General features: G+C 44.4%; 1 protein-coding gene and 1 pseudogene across 6 annotated transcripts in view; both read right to left on the bottom strand.

Annotated features, from left to right (window-relative positions):
* Positions 1-3966: 3966 nt before the first annotated feature.
* The window catches only part of MTHFD1L (methylenetetrahydrofolate dehydrogenase (NADP+ dependent) 1 like), a 236051-nt gene continuing 217946 nt past the window's right edge, over positions 3967-22071 (bottom strand). For all 5 annotated transcript variants that reach the window (XM_030809836.1, XM_030809837.1, XM_030809838.1 and 2 more), the window contains 2 exons: positions 13327-13447; positions 3967-4330 (listed from right to left, as the gene is read on the bottom strand). In XM_030809836.1, coding sequence (XP_030665696.1) covers positions 13358-13447 — 90 coding nt within the window. In that variant the 3' untranslated portion in view covers positions 3967-4330; positions 13327-13357. The remainder of the gene's footprint in view (positions 4331-13326; positions 13448-22071) is intronic.
* Positions 5915-13332, bottom strand: LOC105739570 (annotated as a pseudogene). The gene is made up of 2 exons (XR_004028295.1): positions 13327-13332; positions 5915-6542 (listed from the first exon to the last, which is right to left on the bottom strand). The product of XR_004028295.1 is annotated as a 60S ribosomal protein L32 pseudogene (transcript).

Raw genomic sequence — 22071 nt, 5'->3', positions numbered from 1 at the left:
GAAAAGGTACCACATTTGGTTATAGCAATATATGTGCCGCTTTATTTACATGGATACAAAGACAGTGGGATATCTAATAACTACTATAATTTTGATGCAGTGAGAAGCATAAATGCTATTGTGAGTATTGTAGAACTGTCATGTAATATTAAAATATCTATGGCAAAGACATGGCTACTGTTTCCCTGGAGGTCTAGTGGCTAGGAAAGAAAAAAAAGCCACACACGGTGGCTCATGCTTGTAATCCCAACACTTTGGGAGGCTGAGGTGGGATGATCACTTGAGCCCAGGAGTTCGAAACCAGCCTGGACAATGTGGCAAGACTCTGTAACTATAAAAAATAAAAAATTAGCTGTTTGTGGTGGCATGCCTGTGGTCCCAGCTACTGGGGAGGCTGAGGTGGGAGGATTGCTTGAGCCTGGGAGATGGAGGCTGCAGTGAGCTGTGATTGTGCCACTGCACTCCAGTCTGGGCGACAGAATGAGACCCTATCTCAAAACAAACAAAAAAGACACAGCACTGTCGATAGTGCTGTGTTTTGTTGCTGACACTCATAGGGAAGGAAATGCTACATTACAGCCATAAAGTTGTTACATTTTTTTCCCCATTCAAATTCAGACCCCTGAATTCTTGTCCATTCTGCTGTTCCGAAGTGTAGCTGTTGGAGTTTTGGGTCTGTCTCTGGCTGCATTAGAGTTTACGGTGCTACATGAAGATCTGTTGATTGACCAGTGGTTTTGTCATAATGCTTGACTTTTTCAGAGGATATGGATCACAGGTTTGTAACAAATGCTGTAAGAATGCACTTGTTGGCCAGGCGTGGTGGCTCATGCCTGTAATCCCAGCACTTTGGGAGGCTGAGGTGGGTGGATCATGAGGTCAGGAGTTCAAGACCAGCCTGGCCAAGATGGTGAAACCCCGTCTCTACTAAAAACACAAAAATTAGCTGGGCATGGTGGCCAGCGCCTGTAATCCCAGCTACTCAGGAGGCTGAGGCAGAGAATTGCTTGAACTCGGGAGGCAGAGGTTACAGTGAGCCGAGATCGCAACACTGCACTCCAGCCTGGCGACAGAGCGAGACTCGTTCTCAAAAAAAAAAAAAGAATGTACTTGTTACTGAATTTTTACTCCCTTGTGTGAACACATTTATGAAAAAGCAATGTACAAATATGTAGTATGTGGATTTTCTGGGAATATATAAGGTAAATTATCATAATTTACACATGCCACAATCTTATTTGTGGGCATGTGTAAATTATGATAAAAACAGGCTGGGCACATTCTAGTTAAACAAACAAAACCGTGGCTACTATCAGATGGGAAGGAACTAGGGTTCCTTTAAATATCTATTGTGAAAAATACTCCTTATAGCTTTAAGTGTATTAAACATACACACTCTAGTTAAACAAAATAACCTTGACAATAGAGGAATAAAAAGAATATTAATGAGGCTGGGAGTGGTGGTTCACACCTGTAATCCCAGCACTTTGGGAGGCCAAGGAGGGTGGATGGCTTGAGGCCAGGAGTTCGAGACCAGCCTGGCCAACATGGTGAAACCTCGTCTCTACTAAAAATGCAAACATTAGCTGGGCGTGGTGGTGCATGCCTGTAATCCCAGCTACTTGGGAGGCTGAGGCAGGAGAATCATTTGAACCTGGGAGGTGGAAGTTGCAGTGAGCTGAGATCATACCACTGCATTCCAGCCTGGGCGACAGAGCAAGACTCAGTCTCAAAAAAAAAAAAAAAAGACCAAAAAAAAAAAAAAGAATATGAAAGAATGGGTTGGCTCACTGCCTTGCTGCTATTTTCCCAAGTCCCTATGCATCTCTTCCTCAGTTACCTATAGTGTTCTTCGGGCAGCTTTCACAGAGGATTCTTCTGATCTGGGACTTCACCTTGGCAGGTGTCACTACTGCTAGTCCTCAAGCAGAGAGGGGGCATGATCACACATTTGTGTGCCACAGTGGGTAATTGGAGCCACTCACCATCTCTGGCCTATTCGTTTTTTACATTTCAATTAAAGGCAGAAAGAAATCAATATCCACTCTTCTTGGGAAGATTTCTAACTGAAACCCACCATGCCAAAGGTTATGCGATTTTTCTTTTCTCATGCTGTGGCCTCAGAAGAGATGGTTGATAAATGGCTCTTCCCAGTACTCCCCATAATAATACTTCTTTTTCTCTAGGAATACCTCAAGTCATCAGGAGTTGATGAACCCATTAATTAACGTTTCTTCTTGGTGGAGACTGCATATCACTCAGATGGAGTCAAATACACTCTACCATCAGTAGGGTAGTGAATGAGCAAAAAACAAATCCATCAGAGCCCGAGTTATGACACCCAGAGGACTTCGAATGAGCCTACACGATGGGAAACAGTTTGCGGTTTCCAGTTAGCACCTGGATGATAGTCCTTCCAAAGTGAGCGGTGGAAAACTCTCCCACGCTGGTGTGCAGGATGTTTACTTACTTTTTGAGTTGAGGAGCTGTCTGGTAAAAGTAGGTAAGGAAAGGAGTCCCAGGGCTAAAGCTTTTTGAATAGAGATTCCTAAAATATTTATTTAAAAACGTTTTCAAAAATAGAAACTTAACCTTTCAATGCAGAGGAAAGGAATAAAAACATGAGTAGCAGAAGGCAACTGCTTAAAAATCAATTCACGGCCAGGCACGGTGGCTCACGCCTCTAATCCCAGCACTTTGGGAGGCTGAGGTGGGCGGATCGCTTGAGCCCTGGACTTTGAGACCAGCCTGGGTAACATGGTGAAACCCTGTCTTTACCAAAATACAAAAATTAGCTGGGCCGGGTGGTGTGTGCCTGTAGTCCCAGCTTCTCAGGAGGCTGAGGTGGGGGCTTCACCTGAGCCTGGGAGGTCGAGGCTGTAGTAGGCCATGATTGCACCACTGCACTCCACCTGGGCAATAGAGTGAGCCCCTATCTAAAAAAAAAAAAAAAAAAAAAAAAGACAGCCTTCTGAGTGGAATATATAGGGTTTTCAATGTATACATCTATTTGAAGATTATAAGGGCTTATAAATTTACTATAAAGGGAGAGGGGTATGCCCTTTATTTGGGAGTACACCTCTCCAAATAAACAGTAAAACATCAGTTAACTGTATATTTGGAGAGGTGTACTCCCAAATAAAGGGCAGGGATGGGGAAGGACACTTCAGAATTGCCAAGTGAAATTATTCTTGGGACGGACAGCTTTTGAGTGGGAGGCTTTTGAGTTACTAAACAGTGTTTTGGGACAAATTGTGCATAAAGATGCATTATGGGCTGAGCAATGGCTGAGCAGGGTCACTGGAGGGTGTAGGACAAGAGGATGCAGAAAAGATCCTGCAGGATGTGCCTGGGGGACATCTAAGATATTTATGGTGACTATTTTCCTTACGCTGCCTAGAGGACAATCACTGCTTGTTTCTTCCTGAATCCTTGGTTTTGTTTTAACTTTTACGTAATTTTATATTATTGTAGGAAAAATTGGAAAACAAAGAAGGGTCAGGAACTCCCAGCGAGGGGAATAGGCCACAGAACATTCTCTACTACTAATTAAGGGTTGGGCAAAAGGAAAAACATTTTCCAAACACCTGACCTTTAAAGGCGACTTTTCCTAGCCCTGTGGGCCTTAGAAAGTTTAATGGCCATTGAGACTCATTCCTTGGTGGGAGAAACTAGCATAAACCCATTTGTTTTAGACAGCAACTTCACTGGCGCTGGAAAATAGTTTTGGATACACAGTGCACTTCATTCCAAGAGATCTTACTAGAGATTCCCGACAGTCAGAAGATTTCCCACTTGATCAGGTATTTCTCGACGTGTGTTATTGCTTTGCTTGTCATGTTTAAAAAGCTTGGTTGCATTCACAGTTTTCTAGGAAATTGGTGTCAGGTAACACTCCTAGCTGCCTCCCATGAGGAGTTACCTCTAGAGCGCAGAGAGTTTTATCTGGCACTGAAAACTTGCTGGTTGGTTTTCTAGATCCATGTTTATTTTCAGTTCAAAGACAAAGTAGAAAACTTGAGAGTGGAAAATGTTACCTTTTAGTTCACACTCTTTTAATCCCTTAGTCCCCATAAAATAAACATTCTAAAGTGTAAGCAGTAGAAATAATGTAAACTCCACAGAAACAGAAATAAATTAGTTTCTTTCAGTCTTGGTGGAGGTCCTTTTGCTGAACACCATACTCCGCTGCGAACAGAATTCATCTTGAACGAAGAAGAAATCTTTGGCCTATTTCACCATGTCTCCAGCACTGCATAACAGACATTTTTCAAATTCAGTTTCTTCTCCAACTGCAGCAAAAAGGCAAAGAGTAGTCTGTTTCAGGAGTCTGAAAAATAGAAAAAAAAAAACCATGTTTGTGTAGTTTAAGAATAGCTTTCTCCTCTGGTGTTAAACTGCTAACATGTTATAGCTCTGAAGTTTGAGGCCAAAAGAAAATTCAAGAGCAGAGCGACGGTTCTATTCACCAGATAAGGCTGATCTGTGTTTGGAATATTTTACTTAGCAGACATGGAGAATCAGAGTCTGCACGGCTCTGCAAGAGCAGGCACAGCTACGCCATGCAGCATTCTAAACTTCCCAAGAGATTTACTTGGGGATACTGGCAGAATTCCCAGAACTTCCAAGTTTGGGATCTACAGTTTGCAGGATCCTGTGGAATGAGAATATTTAGGATTTAAAAAATTTTTTTTTACTTTTTGAGACAGAGTCTCACTTATTGCCCAGGCTGGAGTGCAGTGGCGAGATCTTGGCTCATTGCAACCTCCGTCTCCCGGGTTCAAGCAATCCTCCCGCCACAGCCTCCTGAGTAGCTGGGATTACAAGTGTGCACCACCATGCCCGGCTAATTTTTGTATTTTTAGTAAAGACGAGGTTTCACCACGTTGGCCAGGCTGGTCTTGAACTCCTGGGCTCAAGTGATCTGCCTGCCCCGGCCTCCCAAAGTGCTGGGATTACAGGTATGAACCATCACGCCCAGCCTTGTTTAGGATTTTAGATAAGGAATCCTGTCACCTCGGATTTTTGGGTTTTATAGAGTAGGCACAGAAACCAATGTTTGAAAAATGCATTTATGGCAACATGAAAGTTCATGGTCCTGGAACTTAGTATTAAAGCTTTGCTGCTTTCTCTCAAAGGCTATTAAGATTTGTTGCCATTCTTGAATCCTGTAATCTCTTAGAAAGAGAAATAAATCAAACTACATTAAAAAAAAAAAAAAGAAACAAAACAACACTTAAGTCCCAGAAAAAAATGTGTTCACCTCTCTAAAATGTAAATGCAATATGTTGCCTTTCATCTGAACTTACACATGGAAGGACTTATCTTTTAGGCCAAGAAAGTGCAAACTCTGCTGAAATCCTGCGAGTTGGCCTCCCACAGATCACTGAGTGGTCTGGAGCCAGATAGGGTGCTTGGTTAGTTTCCAGACAGAAGATATTGATGAAGAGAGGGAACGAGGGGCTTCAAATACTCCCCTAACATCTGATTCAAGTCAGGGGAATAAACAGAAAACAGGAGTATTATAAGCACAACAAAGATGAACAAAAATAAAATATTTCAGGCTGGGTGCGGTGGCTCACACCTATAATCCCAGCACTTTGGGAGGCTGAGTGGGCGGATCACGAGGTCAGGAGATCGAGACCATCCTGGTTAACACAGTGAAACCCCGTCTCTACTAAAAAAAAAACACAAAAAAATTAGCCGGGCGTGGTGGCGGGCGCCTGTAGTCCCAGCTACTCGGGAGGCTGAGGCAGGAGAATGGCGTGAACCTGGGAGGCGGAGCTTGCAGTGAGCCAATATCGCGCCACTGCACTCCAGCCTGGGTGACAGAGCGAGACTCCGTCTCAAAAAAAAAAAAAAAAAAATTTTTTTTTTTTTTTTTTTAAGGACGATGCCAGATGGCCGTTTTTACATTTATTTAAACAGAAAACGTGCACACGAGCTGTCTACTCATTTTCTTCGCTGCGCAGCCTGGCATTGGGGTTGGTGACTCTGATGGCCAGTTGGGCAGCTCTTTCCATGATGGCTTTGTGGTTCTTGGAGGAAACGTTGTGAGCGATTTTGGCACAGTACGATTTGTCACACATCAGCAGCACTTCCAGCTCCTTGACGTTGTGGACCAGGAACTTCTGGAAGCCACTGGGCAGCATGTGCTTTGTTTTTTTGTTGCTTCCATAACCAATGTTGGGCATCAAGATCTGGCCCTTGAATCTTCTATGAACCCTGCTGTCAATGCCTCCGGGTTTCCTCCAGTTACGCTTAATTTTGACATATCGGTCTGACTGGTGCTGGATGAACTTCTTGGTTCTTTTTTTGACAATCTTGGGCTTCACAAGGGGTCTGAGGGTGGCTGAGATGCCGAGGAGGAGATGGCTGCCACCTCCGTAGGCAGCGCCGAGGAAGAGAGAAGGGCAAAAAAAAAAAGAAAATATTTCAGAGACACGGCCAGCCTCACTGTAGTGGCTCTGGTATCCCTTGACCTGAGGGTCAATGACTCTTGGGACAGGAGGGGTGCTAGGGTAGTGGGTGGGCTCAGTGGACTAGAGATGACCCTTGGCTTGGCAAGGCAAGGCTGGACAAGGCCTTTCATGCTCCAGAGGTGTGTGGCGGAAGACCAGCTGATTAGCCACATTATATTTGTATCCTGTGGTTTTGTGTCTAAAGGTGCTTAGAGTTTGTGGTCCCACTTTTTTTTTTTGAGATGGAGTCTTGCTCTGTTGCCCATGCTGGAGTGCAGCGATGCGATATCAGCTCACTGCAACCTTCGCCTCCTGGGTTCAAGCAATTCTCGGGGTTCAGCCTCCCAAGTAGCTGGGATTACAGGTACCCGCCACCATGCCCGACTGATTTTTGTATTTTTAGTAGAGATGGGGTTTCACCATGTTGGCCAGGCTGGTCTTGAACTCTTGACCTCAGGTGATCCGCCTGCCGTGGCCTCCCAAATTGCTGGTATTACAGATGTGAGCTACCGTGCCTGGCCTGTGGTCCCACATTTTAAGAAAAACAGAAGGACTGGCCAAAGTATAGAAAGTGTCATTATAGATGAAAACAATCAGAAATGCAATAGCTAAGGTGAGAATATAAAAACGAATCTGTTGTTTATTGCTTATGCATTGGAAGAAGCAATTTCAGAAGTTAACTCAGTGGGAAAATATTTTGGAAGATACCATATACAAAACATTCTATTTTGGCATGGGAATAAGAAATCAAAATGTGCTCAGAAAAAGTTTCTTTTAGGGGGAATTAAGAATTTCACAATTGTTACCTAAGCTTTAAAACATTCCATTTTAGTTAGGAGAGATTTAATTTAGCAACATAGGAGAGATTTAATTATCACTATCTTTAAGATGTTGATGAGGATTATTTAAGTGTAAAGTTGGAGCTTCCATCCTACTTGGCCCCTGCCTGGAAGCGGAAAGGAAGAAGGCACACAGCACTCCTCGGATGGCTCAGGGTGATGCGTTGGCGCCTCTTTTCTTGGAACACAATGGTGATGAGCAATTTTTGAATTGCTCTGTGAAAAGATAAAGTTTCAAGACTAAAACCACAGAGCTCAGGCGCCCTCCCAGGGCACTTTGTAACCTTGTGGTTTGTGACTTGGGACTGAACAAATCATGGTCACAGAACGGCTGGCAGGCAGCAACCCAACTCAAGATTAATTTATGGTTATTAAATACCATTGAAAATTTCTGCCCATTTTTCCCTTTATTGATACATTATATATATTTTTGAGACCGAGTCTTGCTCTGTCACCCAGGCTAGAGTGCAGTGGCATGATCTCAGCTCACTGCAGCCTCCACCTCCTGGGTTCAAGTGATTCTCCTGCTTCAGCCTCTTGAGTAGCTGAGATTACAGGTGCATGCCACCACACCTGGCTAATTTTTCTATTTTTAGTAGAGACAGGGTTTCGCCATGTTTCCCAGGCTGGTTTCGAATTCCTGGGCTCAAGGGATCCACCCACCTTAGACTCCCAAATTGCTGAGATTACAGGCATGAGCCACCACACTCGGCCTAATATTTTATATTCTTATGGGGTATATGAGTGTTTACTACATGCCTAGAATGTGTAGTGATCAAGTCAGGGTATCTGGGGTGTCCATTATCTTGAGTATTTATCATTACTGTATGTTGGTATCATTTCAAGTACTCTCTTCCTGTTACTTGAAGTATACAAAATATTGTTGCTGAGTATAGTCATCCTAGTTTTCTATCAAACATTAGAGCTTACTACTTCTGTCTAACCGTATGTTTGTACCCATAACCAACCTCTGTTCATACCCTCCTCCCAGCCACCCATCCTTCCCAGCCTCTAGTGTCTACCATTTATTCTGTCTATGAGGCTAAGCTTTTTAGCTTCCACATGAGAGTGAGAACATGCAGCATTTGTCTTTCCGTGCCCAGCTTATTTCACATAATAACTTCCTCTTCCATCCATGCTGCTGTAAATGACATTATTTCATTCTTTTTTAATGGCTAAATAGTATTCCACTGTCTATACATACCACATTTTCTTTAACCATTTGTCTGTTGATGCCCTAAAGCCAGTTTAGGAAAGAAACTAATTTCTTTCCTGAACTTATTTCTGCGTATGTAATTCAAGAAAAAGCAATTCTTTTGTAAATAACAAACATTTATAGCAGGACTGGAGTGAATCTGATTCCGTACTCAACATAACTTTGCACAGTAGAATCAAGAAGTAAGGGAGTCCCTGAATTCTTCAGGAAATTTGCCGGACTTTATTGTGTGTTCATTTGAATGAATCTTGCCAAAGCTCAGAAATATGATAGTTTCCGAATGAGAAAAAAGAAAAGGGGGGAAACATATCAAATCCTTCGTTCCAATAATCTTTAAACAAAAGACTCAACAGCCGGATCAATTTCACTGGGACAAACAACCTATTTTAATTAGTTCTATTTAGTGACATCCAAAAGAATGAGTCATGCCCTTATTCTAACCATAGTGAAGGCACTACAGGGAAGTCTTGGGAAGAGGGAGCAAGGAGAGCTCAAATTCTGGTGCTTTTTTGGCATATAATGTTCACCTTTGGTTTCACACGGTTTCCTAGGAGGTGAGACAGGCTAGAAAGGTGAGGAAGGGAAGGACAGAAAGTTGTCATCAACCAAGTACAATCTTCTTCCTGAGTAGGACGTGCCTTCAACACTTTCCTGGGGGAATAATGAGTGTGCTGCTCAGTACCTGGGTATGGCACCATTTATGGTGTGATCCCTGAAGGAGCAACGTCAGCAAGCCAGACATTTCCTTTCGGATGCCCACGTTTGTCCAAGCTGACTGTCGCCTAAGCTTTAACATTTTTATTTTATGCATTTTGAATAGCCACAGACCTCTGATTATTAGTAGAAGTGGTCCCTGATGGCTATAGTGAGAGGCACGGGAAACAGACAATACTTGCTGGGTCATTACCGAGGAGCCACTGAGAGGGAATGTTTGCTTTGTATAGTGGTTTTATCTTAGGACACTGGATCTGTTTTTGATTGTTCAAGCAGGGTCAAACGATGGGTTTTGAACCACTGCCCACTAGCCCAGAACAGTATTTAGCAATTCACAAAGAAGAAGGAGGCCTTGGATTGGGGGGTGGGTAGGGAGTGGAAATGCCATTCCATTAGAGAATTAGGAAAGAGCTGGCTCTATTATACTTGGACTAAAAAGAATTATGACAAAATCATAGCTTTTAATACCCAAACAATTATCTTTACTTATTTAAAAAAATCACCCCATTATCCTCAAGTACCTGTCTGTTCAAATAGCTGGTGTCATCTTTCGGAATGGGCCAAAGTTCATTTTACCTGTGACTGAAATGAAAAGGGCATCCTTTGGTTTGGGGCATAAAGGTTGGGGTAATACTGAGAGTCAACAGATCTGAGTTGAGTCTTGGCTTTTGTAGTTATTAGCTGCACAACTTGAGCAGGTTGTCGACTTCTCTGGGCAGAGTTCTTGCAGCTCTTCAACAAAAATACTACCCACCTCCCTGGGTTGATGCCAGCATGACATGTGATGGGGGTAGCACAATGTCATGTGCCAGCTATGAAATGAGAGGCAGTGCCACAGGGTGGCAAGGCAGCTCTGTAGCCTTGCAGACCAGGGCCACCCCTCGGTGACCAAAGGGTAGGCTCGGTCCTCTTGAAGCCTTGTGGGCCTTATGGGACAACACTTGGCTCCGGAGGTGCTGTGACCACCCATGCAAAGTGCTTAGCACAATGCCTGGTACATTGGAGGTAATTACCACAGGGCCGTGTCCTGCCCTGCAGTCCCCGTATATAAGATCTAGAGGAATTCTTGTTAGGGAGTAGGTAATAAAAGATTTAAGGGTATGCATTAATAAAGCTAAGGATGTGTCCCTTAGCATTACCTGAGTCCTAACTACAGTGATTAAGGTATAATTGGATTTATATGACCTACTTGGAGAGCATGTGAAAACTCACCGAAAAGCTGGAAAAATACTGTCCAAGAGAGATGGGAGAATTGAACACACTTATTCTGGAGAAAAATGACAAATGGCAGAAATGTAACATAATGGGTTCCTGACATAAAAAGAGAGATGAATTGGTATTGCTAGGCCAACTAGCAATTGGGGAAATAGCAATTATTTCCCCACGGCCTTACTGGGGAACGCAAGACATTTGCAACACACAAGCTCACACCAAAAGACGAAACAACATTTTATCAGCGCTTGAGTTTATGGGTTTCTTTGTTAAACTAGTCTCCCTTACTTTATTTTCTAGAGTTTTCTTTTTTCTGAAATGACAACGATAAACGATGCAGTTATGGCTCAAACTTAACACAGCTCCCGCTCCTCAGCAAAAAACACATGCAAACACCCCTCAAACAACATCCACAACCCAAAACAAATGATTTCACACCTTGTTTTAATGTAATTTCATTTATGGTTCCCTTATCTTTCTCACCATAGCCTAGGTCTTTAGTGTTTTAGCAACAAAGGCTTAACAAAAAAACTTGGCCAGACGAGGTGGCTCACTTGAGGTCAGGAGTTTGAGACCAGCCTGGCCAACATGGTGAAACCCCATCTCTATTAAAATACAAAAATTAGGCTGGGCGTGGTGGCTCCCACCTGTAATCCCAGCACTTTGGGAGGCCGAGGCAGGTGGATCACCTGAGGTCAGGAGTTCGAGACCAGCCTGGCCAAAATGGTGAAACCCCGTCTCTACTAAAAATATAAAAACTAGCTGGGCGTGGTGGTGGGCGCCTGTAATCCCAACTGCTCGGGAGGCTGAGGCAGGAGAACTGCTTGAACCCAGGAGACAGAGGTTGCAGTGAGCTGACACAGTGGCACTGCACTCCAGCCTTGGCAACAGAGTGAGACTCTGTCTCAAATAAATAAATAAATAAATACAAAAATTAGCGGGGCATGGTAGCACACACCTGTAATCCCAGCTACTTGGGAGGGTGAGGCAAGAGAATTGCTTGAACTCAGGAGGCGGAGGTTGCAGTGAGCAGAGATCACGCCACTGAACTCCAGCCTAGGTGACACAGCGCGACTCTGTCTCAAACAACAAGTCCTCGAGTGGGCTCCTGGTAGTGAAACAAATGAAATGAGAATCCTGGATGCCTGGCTTGGAGCCGTAACTCAGAGACAGTTGAAGAAGAGTGTCTTTAGGTCATGGAAGCTCATCTGCAAAGGCCGAGAATATGCTGGCAAGAGGGAGAGGTTCTGGGCTCAGGAACGGGAGTCCGTGGGGAGAAGGAGGCAGGGTGCTTGCGGGGAAGGAATGTGTCTTTAGAATATGGTAAGGACATGTTTGATCCCTAGGTTAGGAGAAGCAGCCCTGAGCCTTTCAAACTTCTGATTAGGAGTTGTCTCCCAGGGAGGAGGTTTAGGAATGTGGTCATTTTTCTTCACGATGGGGAGTCAGGATAGAAGCCAGCAGGTATGGCTGCAGTGCTGTGGGGTGGACATGAACAAGACCGAGAGTCCCCAGGTCTGGGCTGCCTAAGACAGCTCAAAGTCAAAGCCCAACCTGAGACTGCAGACCCAAAGTCATCAAGTGGCCTACTTTCTGCTGTCCTGTCCTTCCTGGGACCCATGGGGCCCTCTAGTTAAATGGTCTGTCCCATTGTTATGTGTCTGTCCAGGGACATGAGAGCTGAACACACCTGTTGTGCCACAGTCCAGTGTTCTGGGTTAAACTGTGTCCCCTAAAAGATATGCTTAAGTCCTAACCCTGAGCACCTGTGAGAGTGATTTTTTTTTTTTTTTTAGGAGAGTCCCACTCTGTCGCCCAGGCTGGAGTGCAGTGGCACAATCTCAGCTCACTGCAACCTCCGCCTCCTGGGTCCAAGCAATTCTCTGCCTCAGCCTCCCAAGTAGCTGGGATTACAGGTGCCCACCACCACGCCCAGCTAATTTTCGTATTTTTAGTAGAGACAGGGTTTCACCATCTTGGCCAGGCTGGTCTTGAACTCCTGACTTCGTGATCCACCCACCTTGGCCCTCCAAAGTGCTGGGATTACAGGCGTGAGCCACCACGCCCGGCCAAGAGTGATCTTATTTGGAAGGAGGGTCTTTGCAGAGTAATCAAGTTAATAGGAGGTTCTTAGGGTGGGCCCTAATCCAATAGGACTGGGGTCCTTATGAGAGGTGAACATCATGTGAAGACAGAGACACAAGGAGAACGTGGTGGGCCCACAGAGGCTGAGATGGGAGTGATGCAGCTGCAAGGTGGGAACACCAGGGAGTGACAGCCACCACCGGATGCTAGGAAGAGGCCAGCAAGGATTCCACCCAGAGTCTCGAGGTGGCGTATGGCCTGGCTGACACCTTGACTTTGGACTTCTAGCCTCCGGAACTGTTTCAAACTTTCCACTGTTTTAAGCAACCCAGTTTGTGATATTTTATCATGGCAGCCCCAGGAAACGGATACACCAAGATTCCTCTTTCACATGATTCTAACTCTGTACCAAGAGATACGTGGCAGGAAGGTAGGAAGTTACTCTTTTAAAATTGTAACAGATGCTGGTTTTAATCCTGGAAAATAATGAGTTTACAGAGTTCTGTTATGGTCAGAGATGCTCTAAACACATCTATATTCAGGGATGACATAATTTGGCTTTCACTGGACTCGAGCGCAGGACACTAAGGGCTGTGTACTGAGCATCTGAGCATCTAACACATCCACACCCAGGAGTGAACTCCAGTCACGGAAAATCATTTGGTAGGAATTTGAGTAACGAAGGAAGGAAAGGATTTAACAGATCACTTCTGTGGTATCAGAAAAAAACATATGACAAAAAAAAGGATACAAACTGGGAAAAAACAAAGAGAGAAAAAGTTGAAGCACATCAGCCTACCTGCATCGGGTCCTGTGAGAGCCTTGTCCACTTAGAACAAGCCTTTAACTTGTTCTGTTTCGGTATCAAGATCTATGTCATAAAAGCAGGGCCGGGTGGGCAGTCCTGGCATGGTGCTCATCTGGGGGAGAAAACCAAGCGTTACAGATTAGCAAATGCTACAAAGTGGCCACAACATCTGATGATGCAAATTAACTCTATCATTCAATACAGCCTCATATAACTTTAGGTTTTATATGGGATATATCTCTTCAAGTTTGTCATCTGATATTTCAATTTTTGTTTAAGGAAATGAATTAGAAAAGGCAAATGTCAACTTCCTGAAAATTGAGACCATTTACCTTCCCTGTGGCCCCACAACACACCCGAACTACAAAACAGTGATCTTCCAAACCTTTTCTTCCCAATAAAATCTTCATGCTGAACCCCAACAAAGACAAGCCCATCAGGTTGAAGGGGGCAGCGGGTGTGGGCAGGGTGAATAATGGCCTCCTTCTCACCTCCCAAGACACATTTTCGTAAAACCTACAGCTCCTGGAGCGCAGCTGGAAAACTCCTGTTCAGATGCCAGTCATCACCCTGGTCTCCCTCAACAACAGTAACTGATATGTAGTGAGAGCTTGCTTTGTGATGGGCACTGTGCTATGTGCTTTCTTCGTTTTATCCTCTCAATAATATAGCAGGTAGGAACTTTTATTATTTCCATTTTACAAGGGAAGAAACTGAGGTTTGGAGACGCTAAGTCACTTGCCCAGGTCCCACTAGTAATAAGTTGCAAAACCAGAAATTTGACTTTAGGCCTATAATCTCAAATTACTCATTTCACCACTACCATACCGCCACAGCCACCCCTACTACTGCTTTTGTGACACTGGATGGACAGTCTAAGGGTTTTACAGAAATAATCTCATTGAGCTTCCCAGCACCCTAATGAGGTAGGTACTCATTTTAGCCTTACTTTACAGATGAGGACAGAGGACATTTAGGCATGAGGGTATGAGCTCAAGGACACACGGCTAGTTAGTGGTGGAGACAGGATGAAAACTGGTTCTTCACTGCTTTGCTGTGTTGGGTTGAAAGATCTTCAAACCGCACACTGTCCTCCTGCATCAGAAGCCCCTTGTGTGCTGGGGCTTCTGATGCTGGCACCCCTGACAGATCCTCAGGCCCTGAAACACTGCTCCAGGGTCTAGATCCTGGGGCTCCCAGATGACCCGTTCCTTTTCCATTTCAGCATTTCCTACTGTGCTTTAATAGTGAGTGTTTCACACAAATGATGCCCATGGAGCAATGCTGCACCCAGTCACATGGGGCGATGCTGCACCCAGTCACATGGGGCGATGCTGCACCCAATCACATGGGGTGATGCTGCACCCAATCACATGGGGCGATGCTGCACCCAGTCGCATGGAGCGATGCTGCACCCTGTCGCATAGAGCGATGCTGCACCCAGTCGCATGGAACAATGCTGCACCCGGTCACACGGGGCGATGCTGCACCCAGTTGCATGGGGCGATGCTGCACCCGGTTGCATGGAGCGATGCTGCACCCAGTCGCTTGGAGAAGACACTTGGGTGCTACTGTGCCTGCTCTCCCAAGGGTTAATGCCACATCACGTAGAACCTCCACGGGCCCTGGCCAAGAACGCCTTGCATGAGATGAGGCTGCAATGTGCCAGCACCTGATGGCATCCAGAGTTTGCCTGCTTCTTCCCACGTGGCAAAAAGTTCTCAGCGTAAAAGGGACCTCCCTAAGGCCTAGAGAATAGAACTCAGCTCTCATCCTCCACTGCCTTTCAGTCGTGACTTGAGGTTTCCCTCTTCACCAGCCTCTCCTCCCTGCATGGTGTTTAGAGACTCCTGTTAGTCAAATGGGGCCTGTGGGCTTGTGCATGGGCATTACCTGGGAGCCTGTTAGATATTAGGAATTTCAGAGCCCACCCCAGACCTGCTGCATTGGAATCTGCAACTGGAGCAAGTCCCCAGGGGGTTCTGATGTGAACTGCACAATGTGGCCTCAGCCCCCAACGGCTCCAGCCACCCTTCCTCACTTCATTGCCCAGCCCCTTCAGCACAGGGAAAGGGAGACTGGGGGTGGGGAGAGGGAGAGGAGGAATGGTGAGAGTGAAGGGGAGGGAAAAGCCTGTTTAACCCCTGCAGATGCAGCAGGTGGGGAGCAAATCTGTGCACCTGCAGGCCTCATTAACACCCCGTTCCCTGCCTGGCTGGGCCGACTGAGAGTGGGAGTGGGGAGGCTGGGGGAACACATAAAACATTGTGATGGATGATGGCTGGCTCTTGTCTTGTTAATTGCACATGACTGCACTTCAGGTATATAAATGGGCTAAAAAGGCCTCCCCGGCTGCCTGGAATACAGTTGCCATTCATAACACGCCTATGGGAAAATCCATTCCAGGTTCCAAACAATGAACTGCAACTACACTTTTGACATAAGACCTGCTTGTAGGTGGGGACTTGCTATATGTTAAAACTTCAGGTATGAAGATGGGTATCACAGCCTCTGAAGTTAAAGTTCCCAGCAGGAAGGTAACATTTTCCTCTGGTTACTACAGTGAGTGCATATAATGGGGGAGACCCCAGAAAGAAAACCACACTTACTGTTCCACTACTTGAAACATCAAACACAAGGGTAACTGGTGGACATGTATTTTTTTCCAGTTGCTTAGGTTACAACTCATACCAGGTAATTTTCCTGCCTAACTGCATTTTGAGATGGCATTTGCGGGCATCTTATGGCATTTATAGGAGGGTTTTTTTTTGAGACAGAGTCTCACTCTCACCCAGGCTGGAGTGCAGTGGCACGATCTTGGCTCACTGCAATCTCCACCTCCCGGGTTCAAGTGATTCTCCTGACTTAGCCTCCCGAGTAGCTGGGATTATAGGCACCTGCCACCATGCCTGGCTAATTTTTTGTATTTTTGGTAGAGACAGGGTTTTACCATGTTGGCCAGGCTGGTCTCAAACTCCTGACCTCAAGTGATCCACCCACCTCAGCCTCCCAAAGTGCTGGGATTACAGGCATGAGCCACTGCACCCAGCTATAGAAGGCTTTTTAAGATGCCTCTATAATCTGTGCATAGCTATGGATTTGGAAAAGAACAAGCATTTTATAGTTTAAGAGAGAGAAATGAATAATTATATTTAGCCACAGTATGCTGCCCCACCCCTGAAATGAACTCTCTAGGTCAAAGGCATCTTACTGGTAAGGATGTCACTGGACTCTACAGCTGCTGCTGCTTCTGAGACTGTGACATGATTCGCAGCAAGGGCAGAATTCAGTACGGATGAGGCAGTGTAAATTGAAATCTCTACTCACTGTGACAAACCAAGAAGAACCCTGAAGGCAGTGTATTTCAGCCCATCTGACCAAAGCTACCAATGGAAGATTCTACTGCAGATAACATAATTTACTGCATGCTTGTTTACACGCACTATCTTTACAAACAAGAAAACCCAATTCTCCGTCTTTAACTATCTGCTGATGAAAGGCGGTGCAGGATTTGCGCGGTTCCTGGAGCTGTATTTGTTAGCTGCAGTGGATCGGAACATGAATCTTCTAGTCATTCTGATTCTATCACAAAACCAGGATCTAAACCTGGCCAGGCCGGGCGCAGTGGCTCACGCCTGTAATCCCAGCATTTTGGGAGGCTGAGGCGGGCGCATCACTTGAAGTCAGCCTGGCCAATATGGCAAAACTCTGTCTCTTCTACAAATACAAAAAAAAAAATTAGCTGGGTGTGGTAATGAGCACCCGTCATTTTAGCTACTTGGGAGGCCGAGGAAGGAGAATCATTTGAACTCGGGAGGCAGAGGTTGCAGTGAGCCGAGAGTGCACCAATGCACTCCAGCCTGGGCAATAGAGTGAGAATCTGTCTCAAAAAAGAAACAAACAAACAAAAACTGGCCAGAATATTAAATGCCAGAAAGTGTGAAATGTCTTTCCTCTTGTTTTCAACTTTTCTTTCTTTCAGATGGGAGAAAAATGAGTTCAATCAGTAGACTCCCATGACCCCTTCCAGTGATGCAATCATCTCTTCCAAGAAGTGCAGCTACTTATTTGGGATAAGCGACAACAGACGAGAAACCACAAAGAAGCTGCAGACGCGAGACTCCCTGACCTGTGGATACACAGCCATCTCCAATAAGTCTGCGTTTAAACTAAAACTTCTCCTGTTGAGCAAGCATAATGTGGAATTATGTTAGCAAGACCTTATGCATTCCCACAAATTTTCTCCCAATAAAAAAACTGTTATCAAAGGATTGTCACCCCCCAGACATACAGCACTGCAGGGAAAAAGGAGCCCAGACAGCCGTTGGGAGTTGACCTCTGGCCACACGCCTGGGGTCAGTGGAGATCTATGTTGACTTTATCTGTGTGCCCTTTAAGGAGGTCTCTTGCTTAAAATAACTAAGGAGCCACTAAATTATACTTACTTGTAATGCTGCACTAATGGATTCTTCTACAAAGGCTGAAATACATGGGCTTTTGCCCTTCATGACCCTAATTTTAACTACAATGAACCTTCTGAATCTCTACCGATTTCGGGTTAACTCCATTTTGGAGAAAGAATGAGTTCTATCAATAGCCTTTATGAGCATTAATTAAAAATCAGTACAGAGAGAATAGTCATATATTTAAAACTAGTCATTAAAAAATAAAAGAATATCCTTGGTATAAGTTGAAAAATTATTAAAGATTCTGTTTCATAAAGTGTTAGAATCACAATTTCTAACCATAATTTTCTTAACCAAAATATCATTGTACTTAGTTTTGTTCTGTTTCTGAAATAATTTATTTTCTGATTTCTCCTGAAATCTACTACCTTTTCCAACAACAACAACAAAAATCTAATTTTATTTTGGTTCAGAAAAAGCAGCATTTTTACACATACCTATTTTGTTCCTACAGTTCATGATCTGAAGCAGAAGACAGTCCTTCTACACATTTCTCTCCTTCTCTGATGGATGGCTGATACATAGCATGTTGTTTCAAAAATTTAAAAATAACTGAAAAGATTATACTGGTTAACTACATCACAATTTTATTTATTTATTTATTATTTATTTATTTTTGAGATGGCCTCTGGCTCTATTGCCCAGGCTGGAATGCAGTGGCGTGATCTCAGCTCACTGCAGCCTCCGCCTTATGGGTTCAAGCGATTCTTCTGCCTCAGCCTCCCAAATCGCTGGGATTACAGGCGCCTGCCGCCATGCCTGGCTAATTTTTGTATTTTTGGTAGAGACGAGGTTTCACCCTGTTGGCCAGGCTAGTCTTGAACTCCTGACTCAAATGATTCATCTGCCTCGGCCTCCCAAAGTGCTGGGATTATAGGGGTGAGCAATTGCACCTGGCTGACGATATAATTTAAATAAAAAGATTTTCTTTTCAGTGAAGTAACTAAAAAAATTCAAGTCTTTATTTATTAAGCAGGAGTATTTCCTGAATTGTTAACACAGTGCCTGGCAATATTAGATCCTCAAAAAGTATTTTTGGTCAGGCATGGTGGTTCATGCTTGTAATCCTGACACTTTGAGAGGCTCAGGTGGGAGGACGGATTGAGCCCAGGAGTTCAAGACCAGCCTGGGCAATATGGCAAAGCCCCATCTCTACAAAAAACAAACAAAAATTAGCCAGGTGTGGTGGTGCACAACTGTGGTCCCAATTACTTAGGAGGCTGAGGTGGGAGGATCTCTTAAGCCCAGGAGGTCGAGGCTACAGTAAGCCATGTGCACCACTGTACTCTAGCCTGAGCAACAGAGCCAGACCCTGTCTCAAAAAGAAATTAATATTTAAAAAAACAGATGAGTAAAGATGGAGGACAATTAGAAAATAGGAAACAAACAACAAAAAAATTGCTCAGAAATTAGGCCTTTTCTGTTTCTTCCCTTTTCTTTGGATGTGAGGGACAGAATTGTTTATATCAAATGGCCATGTTGATAATTATACAAACGTAACTCTAAGATGATGCATGAGGATAAACGGCCCAGTATCAATGTCAAGTGACTGAGGGGAAAGGAGCGAGAGAGAGAGAGATGGGGGGAGAGAGAGACACACACTATATAATGAAAATAGATTGTGCTGCTACAGTTGCAATTTCTATTTGCTTGACTTAGTACCAAAGAAATCCCAGGAGATTCCATCTCCTGGGATTTCTTTGGGGTAGCTGGGAACCTGCACCACTGTAACTGCATTCCTGGTCAGCAGGGATACTCTGGGGTTGATGGTGTGTGCTCTTAGAGTATACTTCTCTCTCGTGGTGGCTGATCGACCCTACAGCGTGGACTCTCTTGAGCGCCTGTTACTGTATGAAAGGACTGAAACGGTGAAGTTCATTCAACTCAGCAACCTTTGCTAAGAGCTTACTACAAGGACAGCCAGGTGACCAGGACCCAGTCCATGCTAAGAGCTTACTACAACGACACCAGATGACCAGGACCCGGTCCCTGCTTGCAGATGGGCAGACTACGTAAAGCAGACCCTTGGGACATTCAGGTCAATCAAAGTCACTGTTTTTTTTTTTTGAGACAGAGTCTCGCTCTTTCGCCCAGGCTGAAGTGTAGTAGCACAATCTCTGCTCACTGCAACCTCTGCCTCCTGGCCTCAAGTGATTCTCCTGCTTCAGCCTCCCGAGTAGCTGGGATTACAGGCACCCACCACCATGGCTGGGTAATTTTTGAATTTTTAGTAGAGACGGGGTTTTGCCATGTCGGCCAGGCTGGTCTCAAACTCCTGACCTCAGGTGATCCACCCGTCTCGGCCTCCCAAAGTGCTGGGATTACAGGCGTGAGACAACGCGCCCGGCCAAAAAATGTTTTGCTTTCTTTACTTTTCACATCAAAAGAACGAACAGAATAAATTCCTAACTCATGACTTTCTAAGACGTAAGTCATGTTCAATTACTATAAAAATTACCACACTGTGTTTGCATATTGTGACAGTACTACACAGCTCAAGCTATGCCAATTATTTCAGTGGCCTTGAATGACTGAACAAGTACAATTATTTCTCTTCTTTTGTAAAGAAGACTATAAACTTTTTTTTAATGGTAGAAAGCCTGTTCCTGATTAAATTTCTATTAGTTTTTAAAAATTTACTTAAAATATTTTCAACCTCGAAGAAAAAAGTCCTCCACTTCTAATACTGCTTCCAGAGGTAATCTCTGCAAATAATTTTTATGTAATTATTAAATTACATAAATAAAAATTACTCACAGGTAATTTTTGATTCCTATATAAGCAATGTGCTTATCTAATGTGTATATATATAATATATATTTATTTTTATTTTTATTTTTAATTTTTTTGAGACAGAGTCTCACTCTGTCACCCAGGCTGGACTGCAGTGGCATGATCTCGGCTCACTGCAAGCTCCACCTCCCAGGTTCAAGCGATTCTCCTGCCTCAGCCTCCCGAGTAGCTGGGACTACAGGCACCCGCCACCACGCCCAGCTAACTTTTTGTATTTTTAGTAGAGACGGGGTTTCACCGTGTGTTAGCCAGGATGGTCTCGATCTCCTGACCTCATGATCTGCCCGCCTCGGCCTCCCAAAGTGCTGGGATTACAGGCATGAGCCACCACGCCCTGCCCGTCTAATATATATTTCTATAGTTACATACAGAAATTGGATAGTTCTACATGCACAGTTCTAGAGTTTGACTTTTAGAAAGATTAATATTTAACATCAGTAATTAGGCCAGGCACAGTGGCCCACACTTGCAATCCCCGCACTTTGGGAAGCTGAGGTGGGAGGATGGCTTGAGGCCAGGAGTTCGAGACCACCCTGGGCAACATAGCAAGACCCTGTCTGTACTTAAAAAAAAAAAATCAGTAATTAGAGTAATTTCTAAACAAGGAAAGGCACTGGAGAGACACAGCGAAGAAGAGTTGTGTCACTGGGACATTCTTTTTGTAAAGTCAAGGAGCCTGGTTCTTGAAAAATGAGAGATTAAGGGAGTTCTTTTAGAGGGAAAGAAAAATGGAAGTGAAGCAGGAGGCCCTGACTGGCCAGATGGAGACAAAAGAAAATAAGTTCTCCAACTTTCTCGCAGTGATTTGAGCGTAAGTTTAAGAAATCAGGTATCACAAAGGACTAACAGTTTTAAGTTAAAAGACTAGGATGCATTTGAGAAGTCTTTTCCCCAGATAACTGTTTTATCTTTATTTGTTCTAAGGACATCATCTCCTTGGTTACTCTCACCTGTGGTTACCAGGTTCCTCCTGACCCATGACTGTTGATCAGCTACTTGGTTTCTCAATCACTTATCTGCTTTGTTTTTATTTATTACCAAGATACAGAAACCCCCCCTCCACCCCAGGTATTACATTACTTCCATTTCATTCTTCGTATTTTCAGACAACGTCCTGCTCCGGTGCCTGGAAGACAGGCACGCCAGGCTTGGCTGAGTCCTGCAGCCCCAGCCATTTCTCTCCACGGTCCGTGGGGTGTTGGCGTCATTCTCAGGCTTGCTGACCCATGTGAGCAGTTCTGGGCCAAATACCCACATCTTGTGAGATCCAGTGTAAGAAAGAATGTCTTCTTTGGTAGCACCTTTATCTTTTGTCTTGATTCTTTTATTTATCTATTTTCAAAGTAATAAATTGGTGCCCTGGCAACTCTAACAGTGACACTTCTGAGGGAGGCATTTAACATGCAGAAAATGTCACTATAGATGTAGCTATAGATGTAGCCAGGCTCAAGGAAGGTTTCTGAGGAAGTGAATTTCT

This window comes from Nomascus leucogenys, chromosome 3, assembly GCF_006542625.1.
Source record: "Nomascus leucogenys isolate Asia chromosome 3, Asia_NLE_v1, whole genome shotgun sequence".
Classification (NCBI taxonomy): domain Eukaryota; kingdom Metazoa; phylum Chordata; class Mammalia; order Primates; family Hylobatidae; genus Nomascus; species Nomascus leucogenys.
Note: the sequence above shows the minus strand (reverse complement) of the source record. Positions and strands in the feature narration are given on the sequence as shown.